General features: G+C 40.7%; 1 protein-coding gene across 1 annotated transcript in view; it reads right to left on the bottom strand.

Moving 5' to 3' along the window:
• The window catches only part of LOC130558123 (collagen alpha-1(XXV) chain), a 164,029-nt gene that overhangs the window by 65,945 nt on the left and 76,322 nt on the right, over positions 1-21,762 (bottom strand). The window contains exons 3-4 of the mRNA XM_057340375.1: positions 5,569-5,613; positions 3,144-3,151 (exon numbers count right to left, since the gene is read on the bottom strand). Coding sequence (XP_057196358.1) covers positions 3,144-3,151; positions 5,569-5,613 — 53 coding nt within the window. The remainder of the gene's footprint in view (positions 1-3,143; positions 3,152-5,568; positions 5,614-21,762) is intronic.

Here is a 21,762-nt window from a genome sequence, read left to right as displayed (position 1 = left end):
TTTACAGTAAAAAAATACAGTATAAACTTTCAAACTAGAATATAACTAAAAAAATAATAAAAAGAGAGAAAATGTTTGGTCGTTTCCATGGCGTGCACCTGGACCGCTCACTGAAAACTAAGAGCGAATTCTCAGCCGTAAGGCGCACGTACTTGTGTCATTTCCACCGAATGCGCTCATCTCTCGCTCATATTACTGTCATGCTAATTAGCAGCGAGTTAGCGTGTGTTTGAACCGCGCGTCCCCTGGAGGAGCGTTGATCAAAGACCAGCTGGAGAATGTTTTATTAACACATGCGCTGCATTATGGATGAGACCAAGTGCGTAGCTCCTGGATTTCACCAGTGCGCTTCTCCTTCCAGTCAAGCGCGTTGTATAATTTATTCACCTTGACACGCGGTTCCCCACGTAAGGCATGAGCGAAAATTGAGAAAACCTTTCCATTTCCACCTTTCAGGACTGCTTTTATGTTCTAAGTGAAAAGTTTACTTGGAAAGCTGTTGAGTTACGCAACAAAAAAACCCCAAAGGCCAGCCGCTAAATTAAAGTGTGTTAAAATACTTTCTCCTGTCGTGATTTAATATGCAGAGACAATTGTAATTAAACCATTTCTAAGTTAATTTCTTAACAAGTGTAAACGCTGTGCCGCTACACTGACCAGTTCAACATGTCAACATTGGCTTAACCAACGAGTGGGAATACCTGTTCATCCAACCAATGGAGGACGGGAGGAGTGTAAGCTACTGCATTGTTTTGAATTATTTATCACTGTAAAGGTTAAACTACACATGTCCCTGAGGAGATCATTTATTTGTGCCTCGCATGGATTTAGCCAGAGGGACCGCGAAACAAGCAACATTTGAGGTTACATTAATGTCTCCATTACCATTACCTTTATCCATTATCTTTATGATCATAACACGTACTGGTGGAGATGCTATGGGCCTTGAAATGATAAAAGAAGTAGTGATATGCTTAATAAAAACAACATTCTGTTTGCTAATGAGACAGAACATAAAGTATAATAGACGGAGAGGTTTCCATTTGGCTTTTGTAAAAAGACACTTTACCACTAATATACTGTAACTCCGTGCCAGGTTTAAGTAATAATATTACTCGAGTAGTCTCTTAACCTCTGACATTATTGAAATTTAAATAATTGACATGTCATTTTTATATGTAATTTCCAGTTTGGCCCAGTTTGTGCATGTTGTCAATCCAATTGTGACATCATTGTGGTTAGGTGGGTACCATTTCCAACCGCATAGTTTGCAGCAGAGAGCAGATTATTTCGTGTGACAACATAACACTACCGCTTCTCATCTAATACTATGTAAAACACGTTGACATTATTCACTGGAAATTATGCTATTAAATAATCCTTAGCATTCAATGTTTACTTCCTAATCAGGTCCAGAATGTTCCACGTTTGTATATTAAAGCATCTAATTTCCATTTCTTGACCGGAGAAAACTGGTGGCCCGACTGTTTTTCTAATCTCTTTTGAACATTTTTTAGGTGGGTTATTATTTTCAGAATTCCCAAATAATGGTTGGTCATTACTTAAAATGACAAGCTGAATCGAAAATAATAGAAAAGTTAAATAGCTGCTTGATTTTCCATCTGATTTTGTATTTGTAAAGGGATGTTTAAATGAAATTGCTCCCAAATGAGCTGTAAATGGACAAAGCCCATTATCAACGTTATACACTTCCGTTCTATATGCATGTAAAGCTGCTTTGCAACAATGCACAACTGTGAAAAGCTCAATAGAAGTATAGAAATTGAACCGAAATTGATTCATGTTCATCAATATCCCAAATAATTAGTATTCACATGCGATACAGCCTAATTTACAAAGACAACTAGAGTGTATGGCCCATATGACATCCATAGTTGAGTACAAGAGTGCCTAAAGGCCTATAGATATTATTTTTAATACAACCAAGTCTATAATCTTAAAAATAAAAGTTCCTGAAAGGTTCTTTGTAGTGCAAAAACCTGTAAAAAATACTATAAAAAGGTAAGAAATAAATTGCTTTTTAAGAATTTTTGACTGAAAGGAACCTAAATTAATTCCTTTGCAAATAACTCTTTTCAGCACCTTTATTTTTAAGCTCTTCCATTGACGCGTATCTCTTTAGAGGCTGAAAGCTTAACCCTTTCATGCATGAGGTCACTACAGTGGACAACTTCAAAAACCCGTTTCTGTATGCATGAGTTCAGATGGCATAGTTACAATACAGAGGACATCAAATCTGAATCTGAAGTTTTACACAAAAAAGTTAAAATCTTGTCTTTCACGTTCCAAAAGAAATAACAACAAAGGAAAAAACCCTTAATGTGTTCGAGGGATAATGTGTCATCTGTGTTCTGTCTTCCATGAGACACAAGAGACAGAATTCTAGACAAAGAGTCTGGGTCACCATTCGCTTTCATTACATCTCTTTTCCATATAATAGAAGTGAATGGTGACTGAAGATGTTACTTCCTAACTTCCTCACTTTTGTGTTTCACAGAAGACAAAAAGTCAGATTGGAACAACAAGAGGATAAACGTTGACTGTAAATAATGACAATTTTCATTATGGGATGAATGTGGAGCAACATCATTGCTTTTGAACCCTGTGTGATTTAAATACGGCCAAAGCTTGATTTGTTTCCCCAGCAGACATTTTCCACCCCTGTGAGGTTTCTGTGATCACTCGGCACATAATGAAGTGAGACTCTCTTTTTTCCTGCGATGTCTGGGAACCTCAATGGGCTTTATAACTTTCACAGGGCGTTATGAGCATTCGTGGACCTATTTAGACGGCAATAACGTTCTCCTTTAGCGAGCGCCGCGGGTAAAAATATAATTTTAATAATACTATAAGATTACACTGGACATCTGAGAGTTTTTTTATGACAACCGCGGAAGCCAAGACATTACACTGGACTTAAACATCGCATCTGTGCATAATACAGCAGGTCCAAAGACCACCGATACCAATAACAGCAACAGCAAAGAAAAAAACGATTTCAACCTACGTGACATCACCTCCTTTTCGAGAAGTCTCAGTCTGATCGCAAACACGACACTTTACCTGAAATGATGTTGGATTAGTCATGCAAACTGCACTCGGCGTTTTGCCATGGTACTTACAGGAGGTCCTGGGGACAAAAACAAGAGAGAGAAAGAGAAAAGCAGTCATAATTTGTTCAAATTTGTAACAGGTGAGAACATTTGCACATTCATGAGAGAGTTAAACACCCGGCAGCTGGAATATGATGTTCCCACCCATTTTCTTACACCTCGCTGACTGAAATAATCCCCCCGGACCCCCACAGAGGGATAAATACAAGCCTAATAGCATTTCTTCCAGACGCTCTCCTTTCAATGGCACAAGCAGACGGGCATCGCATTACTTCACTCGCACACAATCGCAGCGTATATATTTATAACCGTGGCATTTAAACTGGCCCGCTGACAAAATATCTCTTTACAAACTGTTGGCCACCAATGCCAAGCGAGCGATCACGTGACCCGCGTCTAGAATTTCAGGGCCACAGTGCGCTCTTGTTCGTTTTTGTGACGTCCTTTTTTCTCAGTTACGTCGGCCACAAATCAATCTGCAGCTTTTTATCAAAGAGGTCATACTGCCTGCGGTGGCAAAAATCGTTCCGTTTTTTACGAGCTTTGCCTTTTCCAGACCTCCTCGCGTCGAAGGTGAAACCGCTCCAGAGCGCGTTTTGAAGTTCCGTTCACCTTCCGTTGACCAAACGTTTTTTTTAGCGCTGTTGCAAAGCTTTACTTCGAAACTCAAGCAGATGCTTCGGGTCTACACAAGCGAGGTGTGTAACCGCCCGTGAAGGGGTGAGGAAAAGCCTTGTACATCCAAACACTGACCAGCAGTTCTGCTCGGGTACGGATGACCGCGGGAGACTGACTCAGCAGCTTTCCGCAACCACCAGCCCCACCGAAGACTCATTTACTCGTGAAGTGTGCTCTTTCAGTTTGCTGGTTGCTGTGGTCTCTGTTGAATGCTGATGAAAGGACGTCCCGTTTAGTCCGATGAGGTCATCGGCCTCACCTAAAAGTCTGAGCGTCTCAACTTGGAAACCCTGTGGCCAGACAAACACGGATGAAAAATTCAGCATCCAGTTCAGCGGTACCATTTAAAGGTCTCCCCCGAAATAGCAAAGATTTGTCTCCTGTTTAAACAAACGTTGATTGATGAGAAGCACAGACACCGAATTCATTCTGTGATGGAGATGCCATACGCCCGACCCAGACATGGAGAGGAGCGGTGCAAACACAGAAAATCCTCCTATTTACTTTTGAAAGAACAAGGCATGTACTATGGGGGATGACTAATAGACTAGCTGTCCACCGGAGATGCACATGTTTTCATATATGCTATTCACAACATTTTGAACATCCTTTTCACATACATAACTTTCATAAGGGCAAGTCTGTTACATATCAGTTTGACTGGATCATTGGCACTGTTCAAGCGAGAGGAAAAGTCCAGACGTCTCCGAGTCATTTTTTTGAAGGATTTGTTTTGGCTCCACTCCGGACCACATCCTACGTGGAGGTGTGTGTGTGTGTGGTCAGAGAGACAAGGTTAGGTGAGGTACTGGCTCATGCGAGTCCAGCTATTGGCTTATGTGTCCCAGCGCTACACGCTGCTTCTGCAAACACCAGACGAGGCTTTTATTTGTCGGAATAAAGAAACTTAAAACATCATAGTACTAAAACGTGCAAATGAGAAAGTACAAATTCATATGGATTAGCCACATCATAAAATACTTACGAAATGCCCGATTAGTTTTGCTGACGTTTTTAAGCTGAATTACCCCGTCACATAACACGGTGCCAATATAAAATTTCCCCAGAAGCCATTACAGAATATTTAATGACTCATTTATCGTACACAAACTCTGTTCACTCCAGGAAAGCTCAACATAAATGAATGAGAGAAAGCCAAGCGGTTTCCTACGTTTCCTTCCAGTGACTCCCTCTCCCGACCACCTCATGGCTCCAACTCTGAATTTCTCAAAGAAATGCGCTTTTATACGCAGCGTTTTTATGAAACGGCTTTACCTTTCGGTAAAAAGGGTAGCTCCACTTCGGATAAAATAACAATTTGCATACAAGAATGTTTTCGCTTCTTTCCACTTCATGCGATCCAGGAGCTGTTTCGCACCGCGTGTGTTGGGTCTCTACCTACGCGAGCGTTCCAGAAAGCGGTCGGGCCCATTGGAACAGGATTTGTATGGCTGGCCTGAGTCGGCACCTCTAACTGGAGGTCCAGTTTGAAACGGAACTGCTGGTAATCGCTAATGTAATAAACCAAACCCTTTGGAACGTCAGTCAGCGGACACCAAATCCAACGCTGGCATGTGTATGTAGCGCGAGGCTCTTCCAAGCACTTGGAAATTGTGGTTTTGGGGGAACATTCATTAAGCATGTCACAGACGGAGGTCCACAAATCATTTTCGTGATTTCACAGTTTTTTAATTGGCCGGCCATTGAGTGAGATCGTCGGTGTCAAACCGCACAAACGGGGTCAAAACAAACTCACCAGGGTCTCCGTCGCGTCCTCTTCTTCCTCTTTTTCCAGGTGGACCTAAGCCAGGTGAGAAAGTTAAATGCATTAGTTAAATGCTCAACACGGAATGACAAATGGCACTGAATGCATACAATGACGGCTTTGTCATGTTATTGCAAAACTTTGTTTCTTTAGGCCATCTTTAGGTTTAAAAGCACACATCTAAACTGTATAAATGGCACACAAACTTGGCACACAATCACTTCTATTAGCAGTATATAACAGTATACAGTTTTTAAGCTTCTAAGTTTCCAATATCTACCTTTGTACGTTCTATATGAACAGTAGCTTCTTACATTTTAAGTAAATAATGCAATTCAAAGGGTTCAGGTAAAATTGTATGTGCAATACATTTGATATATAATGCAACGAAACAATGAATTAAAGTGCATTTCATATTATTGTGCATTATGTTAGACGATAAATAGATCTGCCTATTCTTAATTGTTCCCATATCGGTTGATGTCAACCGACAACATTTTGGCACACATTAATTTATACAAAGTCACTTGGTTGAAGCAAGCCAAACTAAACTAGAAGCACAGAATCCATGACGAACCCTCATCTCAAACACCATGAAGACAAAATAAAATCTTGCCCGGGCTACATTCAATACAAGTTCACTGGCAACAAGAATAAACATGGTTTGTGCCGACCACAATGTGTTTCGCGCTGCAAATTATTGGCTGGTTAGTGCATGAGGCCATTGAAATTGAAACCAAACACTCCATTATTCTGAATATTGTTGGGCCGATGCACTTCATGGCAATATTAATACATTTCACGCTTTGATTTGAAGGAGTTTTGGTTTACGCCATGAAATTGTGGTACCATTTGGGGTGGCCACTTAAATGTCCAATGTAAATCTGGGTGCTGAAGCAAAACCAGTCGGGAACCACACACCTAAACCTAAATGCTGTATATGTATGCTTGAAAAACCAGTACATATAAACCCATTCACTAAGCTGTCTTCGTACTTTCCATTCTGGAGAGAAACCATAACGTTACGACTTCATTGCCAATGCCCTCAAACCCTTTGTTCTTGATTTTTGTACATTTGCATGAACGTCAGACAGAGTCTAATGTCAATCAAATGGAAAATCAGTCATGATGAGGTCACACTGTTCCCTGTTATTGCCAGAGATTATTTCTGTGGTTATCTGGTTATCTAAACTATCCTACAATATGCGCTTTGTTCACAAGTTCTTGAGGACATCAAACCCAACATTTTATACAAAAGTTTTGTTCCAAAACTAAAAGCCTGAAAGCGGTCTTAAAAAAAGTTTTAAGTAAGAACATCTCAGATGTTTCTCCAAAAAATCTTAGGGAAATACAAATAGAAACAAATGAGACAATTGTTCAAATATATGAAGAGGTGTAAAATGAATGTAGTAGATTGTAGAGGTAAAATACACTCTCAAAAATAAAGGTGCTTCACGATGCCATAGAAGAACCTTTTTTGTATAAATGGTTCCATAAAGAACCTTTCTGTTGCACAAAAGGGTCCTTGTGGCGAAAAAAGGTTCTTTAGATCATAAAAAGGTAAGAAAGAGATGGTTCTTTAAAGAACCTTTGACTAAATGGTTCTTTGTGGAACCAAAAATGTCCCTTTAAGGACCTTTGTTTTTAAGAGTGTAATCTGGATTTGGAAAAAATGAATGAGAAAAGTTTGAGTCCATATTGAGATCTTCAATAATATTGACTTTTGATTGCAGACTTGACAAATCTGAGCTCAGTTTGTGCATTGTTGACATCTCTTCTAAAACTCCAAAACTTCCAAAAACAAGGAAATATACAGAATTAAAATACATTCGATACAATATGAATGCATCACACTGACATTCCTTACCCTCAATACTGTAGTTCTAAAATACTAACATATAAATAATAACAATTCCAAGTTTAAGCAGTGACCGATTGCCCACCTTCATAAATCCCCAGAGTATTGTAATGAGCGTGTTTACACCGTTGGAATCCTCTGGCTCAACCCTCCATGATGCAGCCAGGGTCTTATTATTCACATCTTGCCGGTGTGTTTTGTTACATATCTTTACGGGCATTCCATAATAGCAGCTCTGCGCTCCCAATGTGGAAGTTATTATGAAGTCATCTCTCTATGCTTTTCATTGACTGATGTCTCGGTGACAGCGCTGTCCGCCGTGTACGGAACATTGGATGACAAAGATTATTTCAGATGAGCCGTCCCGCCTGCATTTTTCCTCCTCGAGTGGCAAACCCACGAGCAAAACCTTAAACAAAATTTTCAGCTAACCAAAAAACACATAGCAAAAGTGAAAATTTGCCACAGAATAGATTGTGTGAACTTGTGTGACCTTTTGGCAACACCAGGCGGCTCAAAGCTGCAAAAATATGGGGGAGAAGACATGATATAAACATTGAAATCTCTCTCTCTCTCTCTCTCACGCACACACGCGCATACAATGACAATGTAATTGGCCAGTTTAAAAGAAATCGCTTTCAACAACATAAAAATTATTGCTAAAATCTAGTTGTTTGTGTCCAAGACGATTTAAATTAAATTTGTTTCAAGTACAACTTCTTTTGTAATTTTGCTATTGTATGTAAGTAAACATTGAACCACAATAGTGGTACTTCAGGGTTTTAAATCTTCATTGTGTCATTTTGGGCTTAACCAAGTTGGCAAGCATACGAATACACCAGAGAATAAGACTTTTAGTATATCCACTTACATAAGCGTAAACATATTTTTCTGTTTAACTGTGAGTCAGGAATATTCTGACATTTTATACTCCAACCGGTGGCTAAATTATAGAGTTTAGTGCACCTTTCCAAGTCAAACTTTGAAGGCATGCATCTGTGTGTTTATAAGTACATCTGGTTGCTCATTCGGTACGCACTTAACCGTGACTTACTTTGACCCAAGAGGTCAAGGTTTGGCTTGTGGATTCTGAAACTACATCATCTGACGGCCAAAACTAACCACTGAGATCAAGAGGAATGCTAATGCAAAGCTTTCTCCAGATATTACAGAATATCCTCTGAACAAACACCCCGACAGGTGGAGGTAGATGCAATCTTTCGGTTCTCTTCACATTAAATTGATTCTAATTTGACTCTGATTATAAGATAGAGATGATTCACTGACAGGTTTCGCAGTCATTAGTGCAGTTGTGGCAAATGTTCAAGTATGTGTCGGACGAGACCTCCCATTGATGCTAATGAACATCTCAGTTAGTGATCAACAACGGCTCATTATGGAAAGACATCTGGCATCTACACAGAGATTAGACATTAGATATGGTCATTTTATTGTAGTTTTACTGATGATCATGAGCTAACTTTGTTATCCAGCATCTACAATTACAGAAACGTTTTGCAGATGCACAGTCCCACAATTCCCTTTATATTCACTTTAAGAGCAATTATGTGAATTGGGCATTAATTAAGCACGAGCCTGTACGAGATGAAAAACAAAACATGTACAGTTTATTGCCGATTTGTCCTCGAGTTCATGTATCCATCGTTTAATCTGTGTTCCACTTTCTGTAATTCATACTTCATTTAGGAAGGTTAATGTATATGCGGTGAGTCAGAGACATGCAGCTTTTTTTTTTGTTCGTCACTCCATTAACTTCTCTGACAGCACGTCCATCATTTCAGCATAATTAACACAACTCAGATTGAATGAGGAATTAAAAGTGCACATCTCGTCTTAAACAGAAGAAAAAAGCCAAAGGGTTCATTTCTAGCCTTCGGCTCTACACAGATACGGCACATTACCCTCAGCCTCAAATGGCTCGCCTAATACTTTACTAAAATGTTACTTTGCATACAAAATTAAATCCTTATAATGTACTTAAAGTCAACACGATACTGTCCCGTTCACTGCCCATTTGACTGTTGTGAGGATTTTTGCTGAGACCACCACAGCATATAAGAAACAAAAAAGTTTCATTTTGTTAAAAAAAAAACATTTATATTTTTTAGTATAAAAATGAATTATTGGGTCTGCTGTTTGTTTGACGAAATAATATATATAAAATAATATATTGCAATATGTAATATATATATACAGTATACTGAAATAAGTAACCTTTTTTAAATAATAAATAATCAAAAAATATATACATTTTATATATATAGGAACATATACTTTATATCTAAAAAATATAAATAATATAGTATTTATGTCGTTTTATAGAGGCCTTTGTGGCCTCTAACAATACATTCCAGTTACAGACTTCCATATGTGCCGCTATGAAATGTTCGCGAATGAATCATCTCTCAAATTAAAATCAGCATTGACTATTTCCTCACATCGCTTCCATCCTGAAAATCAATGAACACGTGGATCGACTCCAGATGAAACGCTGCCCAAATGCTGCTCTGATTCAAGAAGTCTCTCTTCCCAGATCTTTTCAAGGCACACGTGCAGTTCAGAGAGAACGTCGAGTATGACTGAATCTGTATCAATCAGGCTGATGGTTTTCAGATTTGCTCAGCATAAATTCCCTGCCAAATCGGCAAGCCCTACATCTACATTGAATCGGACAACTAGCGAGTTATCCAGATTACTAAACAGTTGCAGGTTGACTCCATAGGTAGCTGGTTTCATGGCTTTATCAAGACAACAGCTGCTTACTGTTCCACTGTGGATAGAGAAAGTTAAGTGTGCATTTTACGTTTGGGTATTTCAGGCTCTGCGCTTTACTACAACAGACAAGGCCTGTGAGAAATCCAAAACATCCTTGAGGAAGCCAAATATGACACGATGCCCGACAGAAAGATTATTGCATATCGCAGATTTAAAAACAGTCTATCGGGTGAAGGACCTAATCTGACACTGGCGTGACGAGAATTCCAAGATCAGCTGTCATCCACCTGCCTCCCAAACATCCCTGGATGTCTTCCAGTTTAGCCTAACATCAGGAGCGCTCTCTTTAGAGATGCAATTATCACATCTCCTTACACTCGCTTATGACCATCACTTCAGTGTGACCTTGTAAATGATACGATTACACCCTTTGATGTGCGGGATTTAGGGTGTAATCATTTCACATTTTATATCTCTGCAGCTTAGACTGGCGCCCAGTTAGCAGGGACAGCAGAAGTCTGTTTAAGCTCAATGACAAGTTTACACATGCTAGTATACAGTAACTCATACTGTATACAACATTACATCACAGATGATCTGTTGGTGTACAGTGACGCGGTGATATTATGACATCATCTGACATGAAATGAAGGTATATTAACAAATGAGGTTTGGAATTGTTGACTCCTAAAAAAAGGTGAAAAGAGATTCTACAGACTATAGACCACTTCGGAAGATGTAAACAACGCTGGACCAGAAGAAGACCAGAAGACCAGCCTGTACAGGAGTGTTCGTTACATGACCGCTTCCTGGATCATCAGTCAGCGATGCATGTTGTATGTGTTATATGTTGTATTGTAGGTAGGAAATATTATAAAATTTTTAAAAGATATGTGCATTAAACGTCTTCTCTAAAAAGTACAATTTTCTGTCAGTATACATATTTTGCTTAAAAACACTCAATGGCTGTGTAAACAAAGCCCTTCTTGCCTCGTCAAAAACAGCTATGCTCACCGCAACCCGGTTTGGTGCATGTCTCTTTAAATGATAATGAGTTACAGCGAACCCCACCCCCCTTCTGTCCGGCGTGTGTCCACAAAACACACGTGTAGTACTGCCATGACAATGGTTTAGCTAAATTATGTTTCCTGAACTGCTTTGCGGTTAGTTTCGTTTTAAATGTCTCAAATCATTCGTCCGGAGACTAAAAAATCCGTCACAGCAAACAGTGCTCACGTTGTGCGTGTATGCTTGCATAAAATCCACGGAATGCGCACCTGCAGATCTCAGCGGAATTATGTGGATTTTAGCGCTTGTCGTTGACAAGTTATAACGTTACACACACAACATGAGCTAGTATGCTGTGACAGATTTTTCAGCCTAAGGACGAATTATTTGAGACGTTTAAAACGAAACTAACCGCAGTGTTCACCCCTGTTCATTAGCAAAACAAACAGCTTGCCGCAGCTGAACATATTAATGCACATAATGTATTAACATACATACAGCTAAACTCCATGTGCCCATTTGCCAAATAACATATAAATATAGAGTAAGTTACTAAGTTTAACACTGGCTTTGAATGTTCTATTTAGCCCGTGACTGACTTAGCTCCGTTCGCTATCATATGGTAACGTTATCCTCCTATATATACGGAACATGTACGTCAATTCAGACTGTTGATAAATATTACTTACATCGGCAGCTTTGTCTCGTTCAGTTGGTCTCGATCCCTCTTGAGGAACAACTTTGAAGCTAATCCTGCTTGTACTGTCCCAGGTTGATAAAGCACTCCGGTTTGAAATGATTCACGCAAACAAGCAGGTTTTTACTTATGGTTTCTGATGGATTTCCACTAAAAATAAAATAAATCAACTCCTGTCTCTTCCGAGGTTTGGACTCTGTGCAGTGACTACATTGCATGTTGTCCATGAACTTTAGCCATGGCGTCACGTACACCGCTGTCGCTAGTGAAAACAACAATGGCGGCAGCGCCGTGGGTGGAATTATGTAGATTAAGGGGCGGTGATATTATAATAAGAGCCTATGTCTACGTCACATCAGGAGCGAAATCTGAACGGCTCGATTTCTCACATGCTTGCAGAGAAAGGCTTACCAAAACAAACTTACTGGGATCTTGTTTTTCAAGTTTTCTGGGTTGCTAGATGCACCGGGGACCCGATTATAGCACTTAAACACAGAACATTTTTTACTAACATACAATGGGTCCTTTAATAAATAACTATTTTGCTTAAGAACTGGTTTGGCAAAAAATAAACAATAAGCAACACTAGTACAGTCTAATGCATATATTATATATCATATATTTATTAAATAATTGCACATTTCAATTATATCATTAGCCTATTATTATATACTTTGCTAACTGCATGAGAGTTTTACGGAAAAAAACCCCAACAACCTGTAAATCTTTCTTGCATCAAAATTGTTAATGAATCATAAATACATAACACTACGCTTTTTTAGAATTTAAACATTTAACACTTTTAGAAAAAACATCCAAAAAATTAAATACTGGCTTAAAATTTACATCCTGTGCCTTTAAATCTTTGCTGTTTTGTCCAACTAAAGTCTACCAAAAATCTCTTAGGCTCCAGCAGTGTCCTTCACCAACAATAAACTTCGAGTGGGTCAAACCTTTTGTGTCCTGAATAATTAACATCGCCTAAATTCCAGTAATTAAACTCTCTATCAACAAGAAATAGAAGACTAATGAAGTAATTGTCTATAGCTTACTGAGTCTAAAACTGGCATGAAAAGTCTTTCAATCACTCTTACTAGCTCTTACAGACCGGTGGATTTAGAGAGGGGACCACAAACACACATGGAGAATGAATGCTGGGCCGACTAAACCTTGACAACAATGCTACGGTTAAAACAAACTTGTCGACCGCAATACTTACGGCTGCTGTTTAGAGTGATGATGAATGAGTGTAAACCTCAGCTGTTTTTCTTCAGTATTACACGTCTACACTCATTACAGGGTTACAATAATTGTTTAGCTGTTTTTCATTTACAATGTACAGTATCTTGGCCATTCACTCTACAGTTTTTTTAGTGGCCATCACTGGCATTTTTCATGGTTGTTGAAAGGCAATAGTGACAGAAGAGTCATCACAGCATCTCAGGCTGATAGACAGCCAGGTCTCAGTTTATTTTCTTCTGAAGAGAAAGCCCTTTACTGAGTTCCCCGCGGCCGACTGTTGAACCCCACTAAACCCCTCGTGACTTTACGTGTCAATTACACATGTTGGCTTGTGTTTAACTGAAATGATAAGTAATGTGACACTGTGTCTAAGAAGAGCAACAAAATGACTGCTATTGCACAAATGTAAATAATGTAAAAACTAAAAATGTGCATCCAATAAAAATCTAAATGAAAGGGATAGTACATCCAAAAATTAAAATTATGTCATCATTTATTCACCCTCATGTTTTTTTTAACGCGTTTATGGCTCTTTCTTCTGTCTAAGACAAAAGAAGATACTTTGAGAAATGTCTCAATTTTGTGTCCGTAACATGGACGTTAATAGGGTCTCCAAAAAATCTTTGTTTGTTCTGCAGAAGAAAGTCACCTGGACCAAAAAAACAGTCTTATGGGTCAATTTTTCGAAAGTCAGATTTGACAACTGAATAAATAAGCTTTCCATTGATGTATGGTTTGGTAGGATAGGAGATACAACTATTTAAAACTATGGAATCTGGGAGTGCAAATAAATCGAAATATTGAGAAAATCACCTTTAAAGCAACAACGAGCAGTTTTGGTGTATGGTTACCTCATGTGGTTGATAAGCGCAATTATCTCATAAGTGTGTCGTAAATACTGTCACAAAGTTTCCCCGTTGTCAGCACAATACAAGTGAATTTGTTTACAAAGCTGATGTAACCGGCGTACGTGCATAACTGGTCTGAACTACGGAATCTTCACATTTTTACCACAAAACGTTTATTGTGGTTTGGTAGTCTTCGTTTACATGCATTACACAAATTTGTGACAAGAAACAACATGCTAGCTATCGACACCGAGGCAACAAAACATTATCTCTCAGCTACCTTACGGTTATAAATTGTGAACCGGTGGTGCGCCAATGAACAACCTGAACACATCCTAATAACAAATGTACTCAAAAGTACAGGAGTGTAAGAAAATGTACATATAACACTTACAAATCCAGTAGCAGGACCAGCAGGTCTCCATCAGTTTTTCAACCCGTTGCCTCTTTCAGCTCGCTATTGATTCGTGATCGGGCTAGTGTCCAATCACTCTCTCTCTTTCTTTTCTTCGCTTCCTCCGACAAAACCCTCTTTGTTTTTTTTGCAGGCTCTGCCATGGTGATGGTTTGGAGACTCGCGTTGAACTAGATGGTCTCGTCTTATTGTTAGATGTTGGCTAACTTCAACCAGGCTATGAGTAAAACGTATGCCGTAAAGCAGGTGATGGGCGGGGCTTGGGATCCTACCCGCAAAGCATAGTTACAAGTGTGATTTCAGCCGATAGAGGGTTGCTTAGGTAGAAGCGGCAGTAAAATTCGTCCAGTTAAAAGTTGTCCTACCACTAAAATAATTTTAGAGAGATTATTTTAAGGTCGAAAAACGACTCGTTGTTGCTTTAAAGTTGTTCATCAGAGACGCTGTAGCAGGCCATTGCTAAGAAGAAACAGGTTTGTTTTAACGCTCTCTATTGGCTTACCGCTGTAATGATGTTGTGGAGAGTAGAAGAACCCGAAAGAAGAAATTCTAAACTGTACATAGATACCAAACTTGCGTGGGTAATTCCTAAAGAGCGTAAAAGAAAACTCAATAATTTTGACCCATACAATGTTTTGTTTGCTATTGCAACAAATATTCCCGTGCTACTTAAGACTGGTTTTGTGGTCCAGGGTCACATATAAGTTTGGAATGACATGAGGGTGAACAAAGCCCCTTGTGTTTAAATATATGCAATCTTACAGCTGTATGTTCATTAACATGAGAATATACAGTACTGTATGTGCAGAAAGTTAACAGAAGAATAAATATGTTTATGATTCAGTGTCATAAATCAGCAATAACGTCGATCTAATATCATTTTCTGGATAGCGCACATAGAGCACACTACACTATTCTAAATAATTGAAAGTGTAATTCAATTCAAGTACATGTATAACTAAATTACAGGGTTAAATGAATAATCTAAGAATTGCAATGAGAAAGTCATCTTAATGCCATCGGGCTTTCAGACATGTGGCACGGAGTAAAACGAATAATAAATATGCTCCGTATTATAAAAGAAGACATGTTGACATTTCCCTTTAACAATATAATAAGAAGATAATATAAACCTTCACCTTAAGAAAAAAACAAACCACTGTGGTTAAAAGTAATGAATACAAGTTATTTGTTTATGCAGCTTGTGGTAAGGGATCGGGAGTCTTTCAAAAGGAACGCAGGTTATATTGACCAAGTTAAAGGTCTAAACTGGAAATCTTTTAATCTCAAAGTACCCATCAGGTGCTGTTGGCAGTATTATGATAGACAGGTGAGGGATTCGGCATCCTCCGGGACACACACATTTATTGAAAAACATTGGGACCGTCCAGTTTCCCATCAATAAACTCTTTGTTTTTCTTGCAAAATATCATTGCATAAAAAGCGGCAAAGTTTGTAGCCAAGACCAATTGAGGAGTTAGTCTAATTCTCTTGCATATCCCGTACATATGGAGCAGACATGTTGCACTTGGCGCCAACAGTTATGCCAGTTCAAGTCAAATATGTCCCGATGGCAGCCCCTTGAGTTCTTGTGTATATATAAACATGAAGTATGAAAACGTACCCCCGTTCACTTTACATTTAGGTTAAGATGCAGTCCAACAACGTGCTATGCATCTGATGGGTACCTCTGGATCGGCACGTGCATTGCGCCCTCTCTAACCTGGATTTTAAAGGGACAGTTCAACAAAAAACGAAAAATCATTTACTCACCCTCAAGTTGTTCTAAATCCGTGTAAATTTCTTTGTTCTGATGAACAGAGAAAGACATTTGGAACGAATGCTGGTAACCAAACAGTTTTTGGCCACCACTGACAACCATAGTAGAAAACTTTCTTTGTAAATGTCTTTGTTCTGTTGAACACAAAAGAAGATATTTTGAAGAATGTAGGAAAGCAAACAGTTCTGGGGCGCTGTTTACTACCGCTGGAAGTTCTGTTCATCAGATAAAAAGAAATGTATACGGACTCGCAACAACTGGAGGGTGAGTAAATGATGACAGAATTTTTATTTTTGGGAGAACGGTCCCTTTAAAGCTACAGTTTGTAAATACCGCCGCTAGAGGGCGCATGATCAAAACAACAACAGTGGCATAGCTTGATGAGGCTGTGAAGGAGCGTGGAATGATGGGATCTATTGTCTTCAACTTCACTTCACAAATCATGTTAGCGGATGAGGTAAAGTAATAAAGTTTTATAAATGTTGCGTATAATTGTGGTCCATAAATAAGTGACTGCTCGAAACAAGCTAGTGGCTTGCTAGACGGTAGACACTACTTCCGCATTTGTCCACGACACTGTTGTCATGCAGTTTCTATGTCAGTAAAAGCGGAAACAAAGGGTAACGCGGATATGACGCCATTGACAGGCGACTGCACAACCCCGTGTCACTGTTTAGAATGCCGATTTTCTCCTGATTTACAAGTAGTTGGAAACATTTGAGATAAGTAAGTACTCAGCTGAACAAAATATATAACACCGGCCTAGTGGTTTTGGGAAATTTTACTGCAAAATTGTTACAAACTGTACCTTTAAGACAGATAAGGTTGCAGTATAGTGAACCGATGCAGTCAGAGTGCATCCATATAAAATGTATATGAAAAAATATCAAATTTAAGCAGTTGAAAAAACCCTTTTAAACAGGCCACCCCTGCAAAGGAAAGAGAAATCATACGATCTCCAGTGATTGTGTTTCTGCCTGCGTATAAAATAAAATATCATCTATTCATGCTTGTCCCTGTATACGCTGACAAACTCAGCATTCACTTTAAAGTTATTAAGCAATGATTGTATGTCACGGGTATCAAGAGGCACTTTTAAAAGAAACAGAGAGCACTACCCCTTCCTTAACTTACATGTGTATACACTTAACTTTTAATCTTCATAATTGCTTTTCAATGTATAGCGTGTCTTGCTTATGCCAAAAGAGCAGTGCTGTAGAAACAAGCTTTCAAGAGTCTGCTGAATGAATGTAGACCGCAGAGCAGCGCTCGTACTTTGACAGATTTTAATTTACATTGAAATGAGATTTCTGTACTTGCTAAACAGCGTAAAGTTCTTTACCGGGAAAAAAAGATGCTTATGAATTTATCGCTGCTGTGAATAACGTCGATCGTGCTGCTACTGCAACAACAAAACGCAAAATATGACCTCATCATGTTTTACTGCCTGTGATTATAAAAATTTTTGCAGTGTACTGCAAGAACTTTTCAATATCTGCAAGTAAAACTCTTTGCTGGACAGAAGCGAGGACAGGCCACATCTCACATCAACAGACTCCAGCTTTTCCATTATACGTTTCAGTGCATCAAGATTGGTCAAGCTACGTGCCATCGCTTAAGCACTTAAGAGTGCTAGTAACAGCTTTTTTGTTTATATCCTGATGTCTGTTTTGCAGCAAAGCACCTACTGTCTATCAGCCACCTATTTTCAGCCACACGTTTGAACAAACCTTCCCCCGTACCTCATGAGGTGGACGTTCGCAGAGTTATGTTGCTTTTCTGAAAATGCAAATATCTAAAATACGCTCTAAAAAACACTGTAATGTATTACAATACAAAAGCTTGCAATGGTCTACACATTGAGATGAAGTCATAATTTGTCCTTTTAAGTCAATGTAACATTGCCATACTTGCAAACATTTCTGTTGAATTGGTTCACAGAAATTATGTAACGCATAAATCCATTAAAAAAAAAAATCCCACTGCATTCTACATTTACAAACGGATCTCACAAGAGAACATAACTACTTTTCAAGGTGGTGATTTCGGACACACAAAAAAAAGTACGATTATTAGGATAAAGGCAAGAATAAACATTCTTATGTCACAGGACGAAAGTGTCATGGCTCTGCTTCCTTAGTCATGTTTTTCTTGGTCCTGTAGCAGAGCCATGGCAAAGCTTTTGGTTATGTGTGGAGAGAAACATATTATTGTCCTTTTGACAATAATATACGTTCTCTCCAGTGTCTTGTCATTCACCCCATTCCTCTCGTTTCCTCGTTATCTTCCCCTGAGTGTTTAATTACCCACACCTGCCCCGTGTCATTATCCCTCGTTTGTCTCTCTCTATAAATACCCTCTTGTTTCTTTGTCTTGTGTTCGTGGATTACGTTTGTATGTGTTGGTGTGTGAAGTTCCTGTGTACTGCTGTGTTCCTGTTTGCTGTGAAAACCCCAGTCATGTTAGTAAGTTTTTTCAGTCTAGTTTATGTCTAATGTTGTTTATTTCAGTTTAGTGATAGTTAGTCTATGTCCTGTCATTACCCCGCTTGTCTTGTTATACCCCACCGTGGGTCTTTGTTTTGTGTTTAATTGTAATAAATATCCTTTGTTGAGTTACCCCTTCACTGCCTGTGCGCTTGGGTTCTTGCACGCCAGTCGTGACAGAATCCACGAAACACACCGAACCCAGCGGGCAGCATGGAGGAGACTGACGAGGCGTTTAGGAGCCGCCAGGCTCACACCTTGTTCGGCTTTCGCCAGAAAGGCATCCCCGTCAAGACCTTCGCCATGGACTTCCTCTCCACTGCGCGCCACTCAGGGTTCGACGAGGCGGAGTTGAAGGTTATCTTCAACAGCTGCCTCGACGAACCCTTTGAGCCTGCGGAGATGCGCAGGTTGAGGCCCCTGGGCTTCGTAGACCAGCTCCAGATCGCGATGGATCGCGAGGAGTCCAGGGGACTGTCCGTGGCGGGGTCTTCTACGGGGCTGGCGACTATCCCGGAGGGCCAGACCCTGCAGCTCGGAGTCGTGGGCATTGCCACACCGCTCTCCTCAACCCCTGCAGCCTCCCCACCAGTCAGCCTACGAGGTAGGCGAGGAAGGAGGGAGTCTTGGGGAACCACCTCCGAGGAGTCCCAGCCGGAGCCAGCCGTGCCGTTTACCTCCTTCCATCACCCGACCACCAGCCGGGTGGCTAGGCGTAAGAAGAAGAGGCAACGGCGGGCAGCGTGGTCTCCTTCCCGGCCGGTCAGCCGGCATCCAGTCCGGTGCGCCGGCTCCAGCCGGCATCCAGTCCGGTGCGCCGGCATCCAGTCCGTGCGGCCGGCGTCCAGTCCGGTCGCCGGCCGGCGTCCAGTCCGGTGATCCAGCCGGCGTCCAGTCCGGTGCAGCCGGCGTCCAGTCCGGTGCAGCCGGCGTCCAGTCTTGTGTCCAGTCTTGTGTCCAGTCTTGTGTCCAGTCCTTGTGTCCAGTCTTGTGTCCCTGTCCTTGTGTCCAGTCCAGCCGGCGTCCCAGTCCGGTGATCCAGCCGGCGTCCAGTCCGGTGATCCAGCCGGCGTCCAGTCCGGTGATCCAGCCGGCGTCCAGTCCGGTCCAGTCCAGCCGGCGTCCAGCCGTAGCCGGTCCATCCAGCCGGCGTCCCAGTCCGGTCCATCCAGCCGGCGTCCAGCATCAGCCGGCGTCCAGTCCGTGACCAGCCGGCTCCATGTCCAGCCGGCCCATTCCAGCCGGCGTCAAGCCCTGTCCAGCCGGCCTTCCAGCCGGCGTCAAGCCCTGTCCAGCCGGCCCCAGCGTCCTGGGAACTCCCAGGGCAAAGACTGTCCCCCCAGGACTCCCCTAAGTCCCCAGGACTCAGCGCCCTCGAGCGCAGCCGGGGACTGGGACTATTCCCCACCCCCATGGACTGCCCCCTATGGGCCCTTGTTTGGCACCACCCCCCCTCCCATGTTTGTTGTTTTTGTTGGCTCACCCTAGTCCTGTTGTTGTTTTGTCTTGTCTGCCACTGATTTTGTTTTCCATGTTTTGTCTTGTCATGTCACTGTCTCAGTCTGCCCTGTCTCGTCCGTCTACCCCTTGGTGAGCACCTGGAGGTGCTCATTAAAGGGGGGGCTTCTGTCATGGCTCTGCTTCCTTAGTCATGTTTTTCTTGGTCCTGTAGCAGAGCCATGGCAAAGCTTTTGGTTATGTGTGGAGAGAAACATATTATTGTCCTTTTGACAATAATATACGTTCTCTCCAGTGTCTTGTCATTCACCCCATTCCTCTCGTTTCCTCGTTATCTTCCCCTGAGTGTTTAATTACCCACACCTGCCCCGTGTCATTATCCCTCGTTTGTCTCTCTCTATAAATACCCTCTTGTTTCTTTGTCTTGTGTTCGTGGATTACGTTTGTATGTGTTGGTGTGTGAAGTTCCTGTGTACTGCTGTGTTCCTGTTTGCTGTGAAAACCCCAGTCATGTTCGTAAGTTTTTTCAGTCTAGTTTATGTCTAATGTTGTTTATTTCAGTTTAGTGATAGTTAGTCTATGTCCTGTCATTACCCCGCTTGTCTTGTTATACCCCACCGTGGGTCTTTGTTTTGTGTTTAATTGTAATAAATATCCTTTGTTGAGTTTACCCCTTCACTGCCTGCCTGCGCTTGGGTTCTTGCACGCCAGTCGTGACAGAAAGCAGATTGTACTAAAAAATATATATAAGTATGAATTTATACAAATTTACCAACTCATAAAACAGATAAAAATTGCCATGAGATTGTGTTGACATTTTTACCAAAAGTACAAATGACAGAAGATAGCACAAGCCAACACAATCTCACGGCAACGTAACTATTTTACAAGGTGGCTAATTTTGGCTGATTCGTATAAATACGTACAATCTCATTCGTACATTGTACTACGATTTGCTTGCGTGCCAGCAAACTGGCGTTCAAATCTTTCGCCTTTTAACAATCCAATCAAGTCGTTTCACTCGGGTATACGTCACGATACGGAAAAAAAGACAAACACTCTTCGGTTTCATGCAGACTTTAAAGGGGCGATGAATTAAGACCTCAATTTTAACCTGAGCTTTTGTTATATAAGAGGGAATCGTATTCAAGCGAACATCCTGTAAGTGTCAGAACTGAAAACGCCCTTGTTCCTGAAATTACAACTGTTATTGACACCAGGCTCAGCGAACGGCAGGTCCTGTAATGCACCTGTCTATGACGTCATTGATAGGTTGAACACCGCCTCCACAGAAAAATATCAACAACTACTTCTCCTGCCCCGCCCACTGGTTCGTGAATGACTTTAGCCACACATAGTGCACCGCATTTGTGATGATTGACAAACTGGTAACCATACCGACATGTTTTTCGGCTAAGTTTAAACTAAACTGCTGATATGCGCTGTGTTATGGTTATGCACGGAAGGCTCCATCACACAGCGCTCTTTTGCTGTGTTGCCATGTTTGTTATTAATAAGCGCTTTAATGCTTGTTGTTGGGTCTTAGATCAAAAAGCCTCGGCACTTAGGTCTTAATAAATGGTCTGTTGCAGATTTTAAGAATTTTTGGTCTTATAAAATATATAAACAATTAGCATTTTAAGGTTTTTTTGTCTTT

Source organism: Triplophysa rosa, linkage group LG1 (genome assembly GCF_024868665.1).
Source record: "Triplophysa rosa linkage group LG1, Trosa_1v2, whole genome shotgun sequence".
Classification (NCBI taxonomy): Eukaryota; Metazoa; Chordata; class Actinopteri; order Cypriniformes; family Nemacheilidae; genus Triplophysa; species Triplophysa rosa.
The sequence above is the reverse complement of the archived record's forward strand: the minus strand, read 5'-3'. Positions and strand labels throughout refer to the sequence as shown.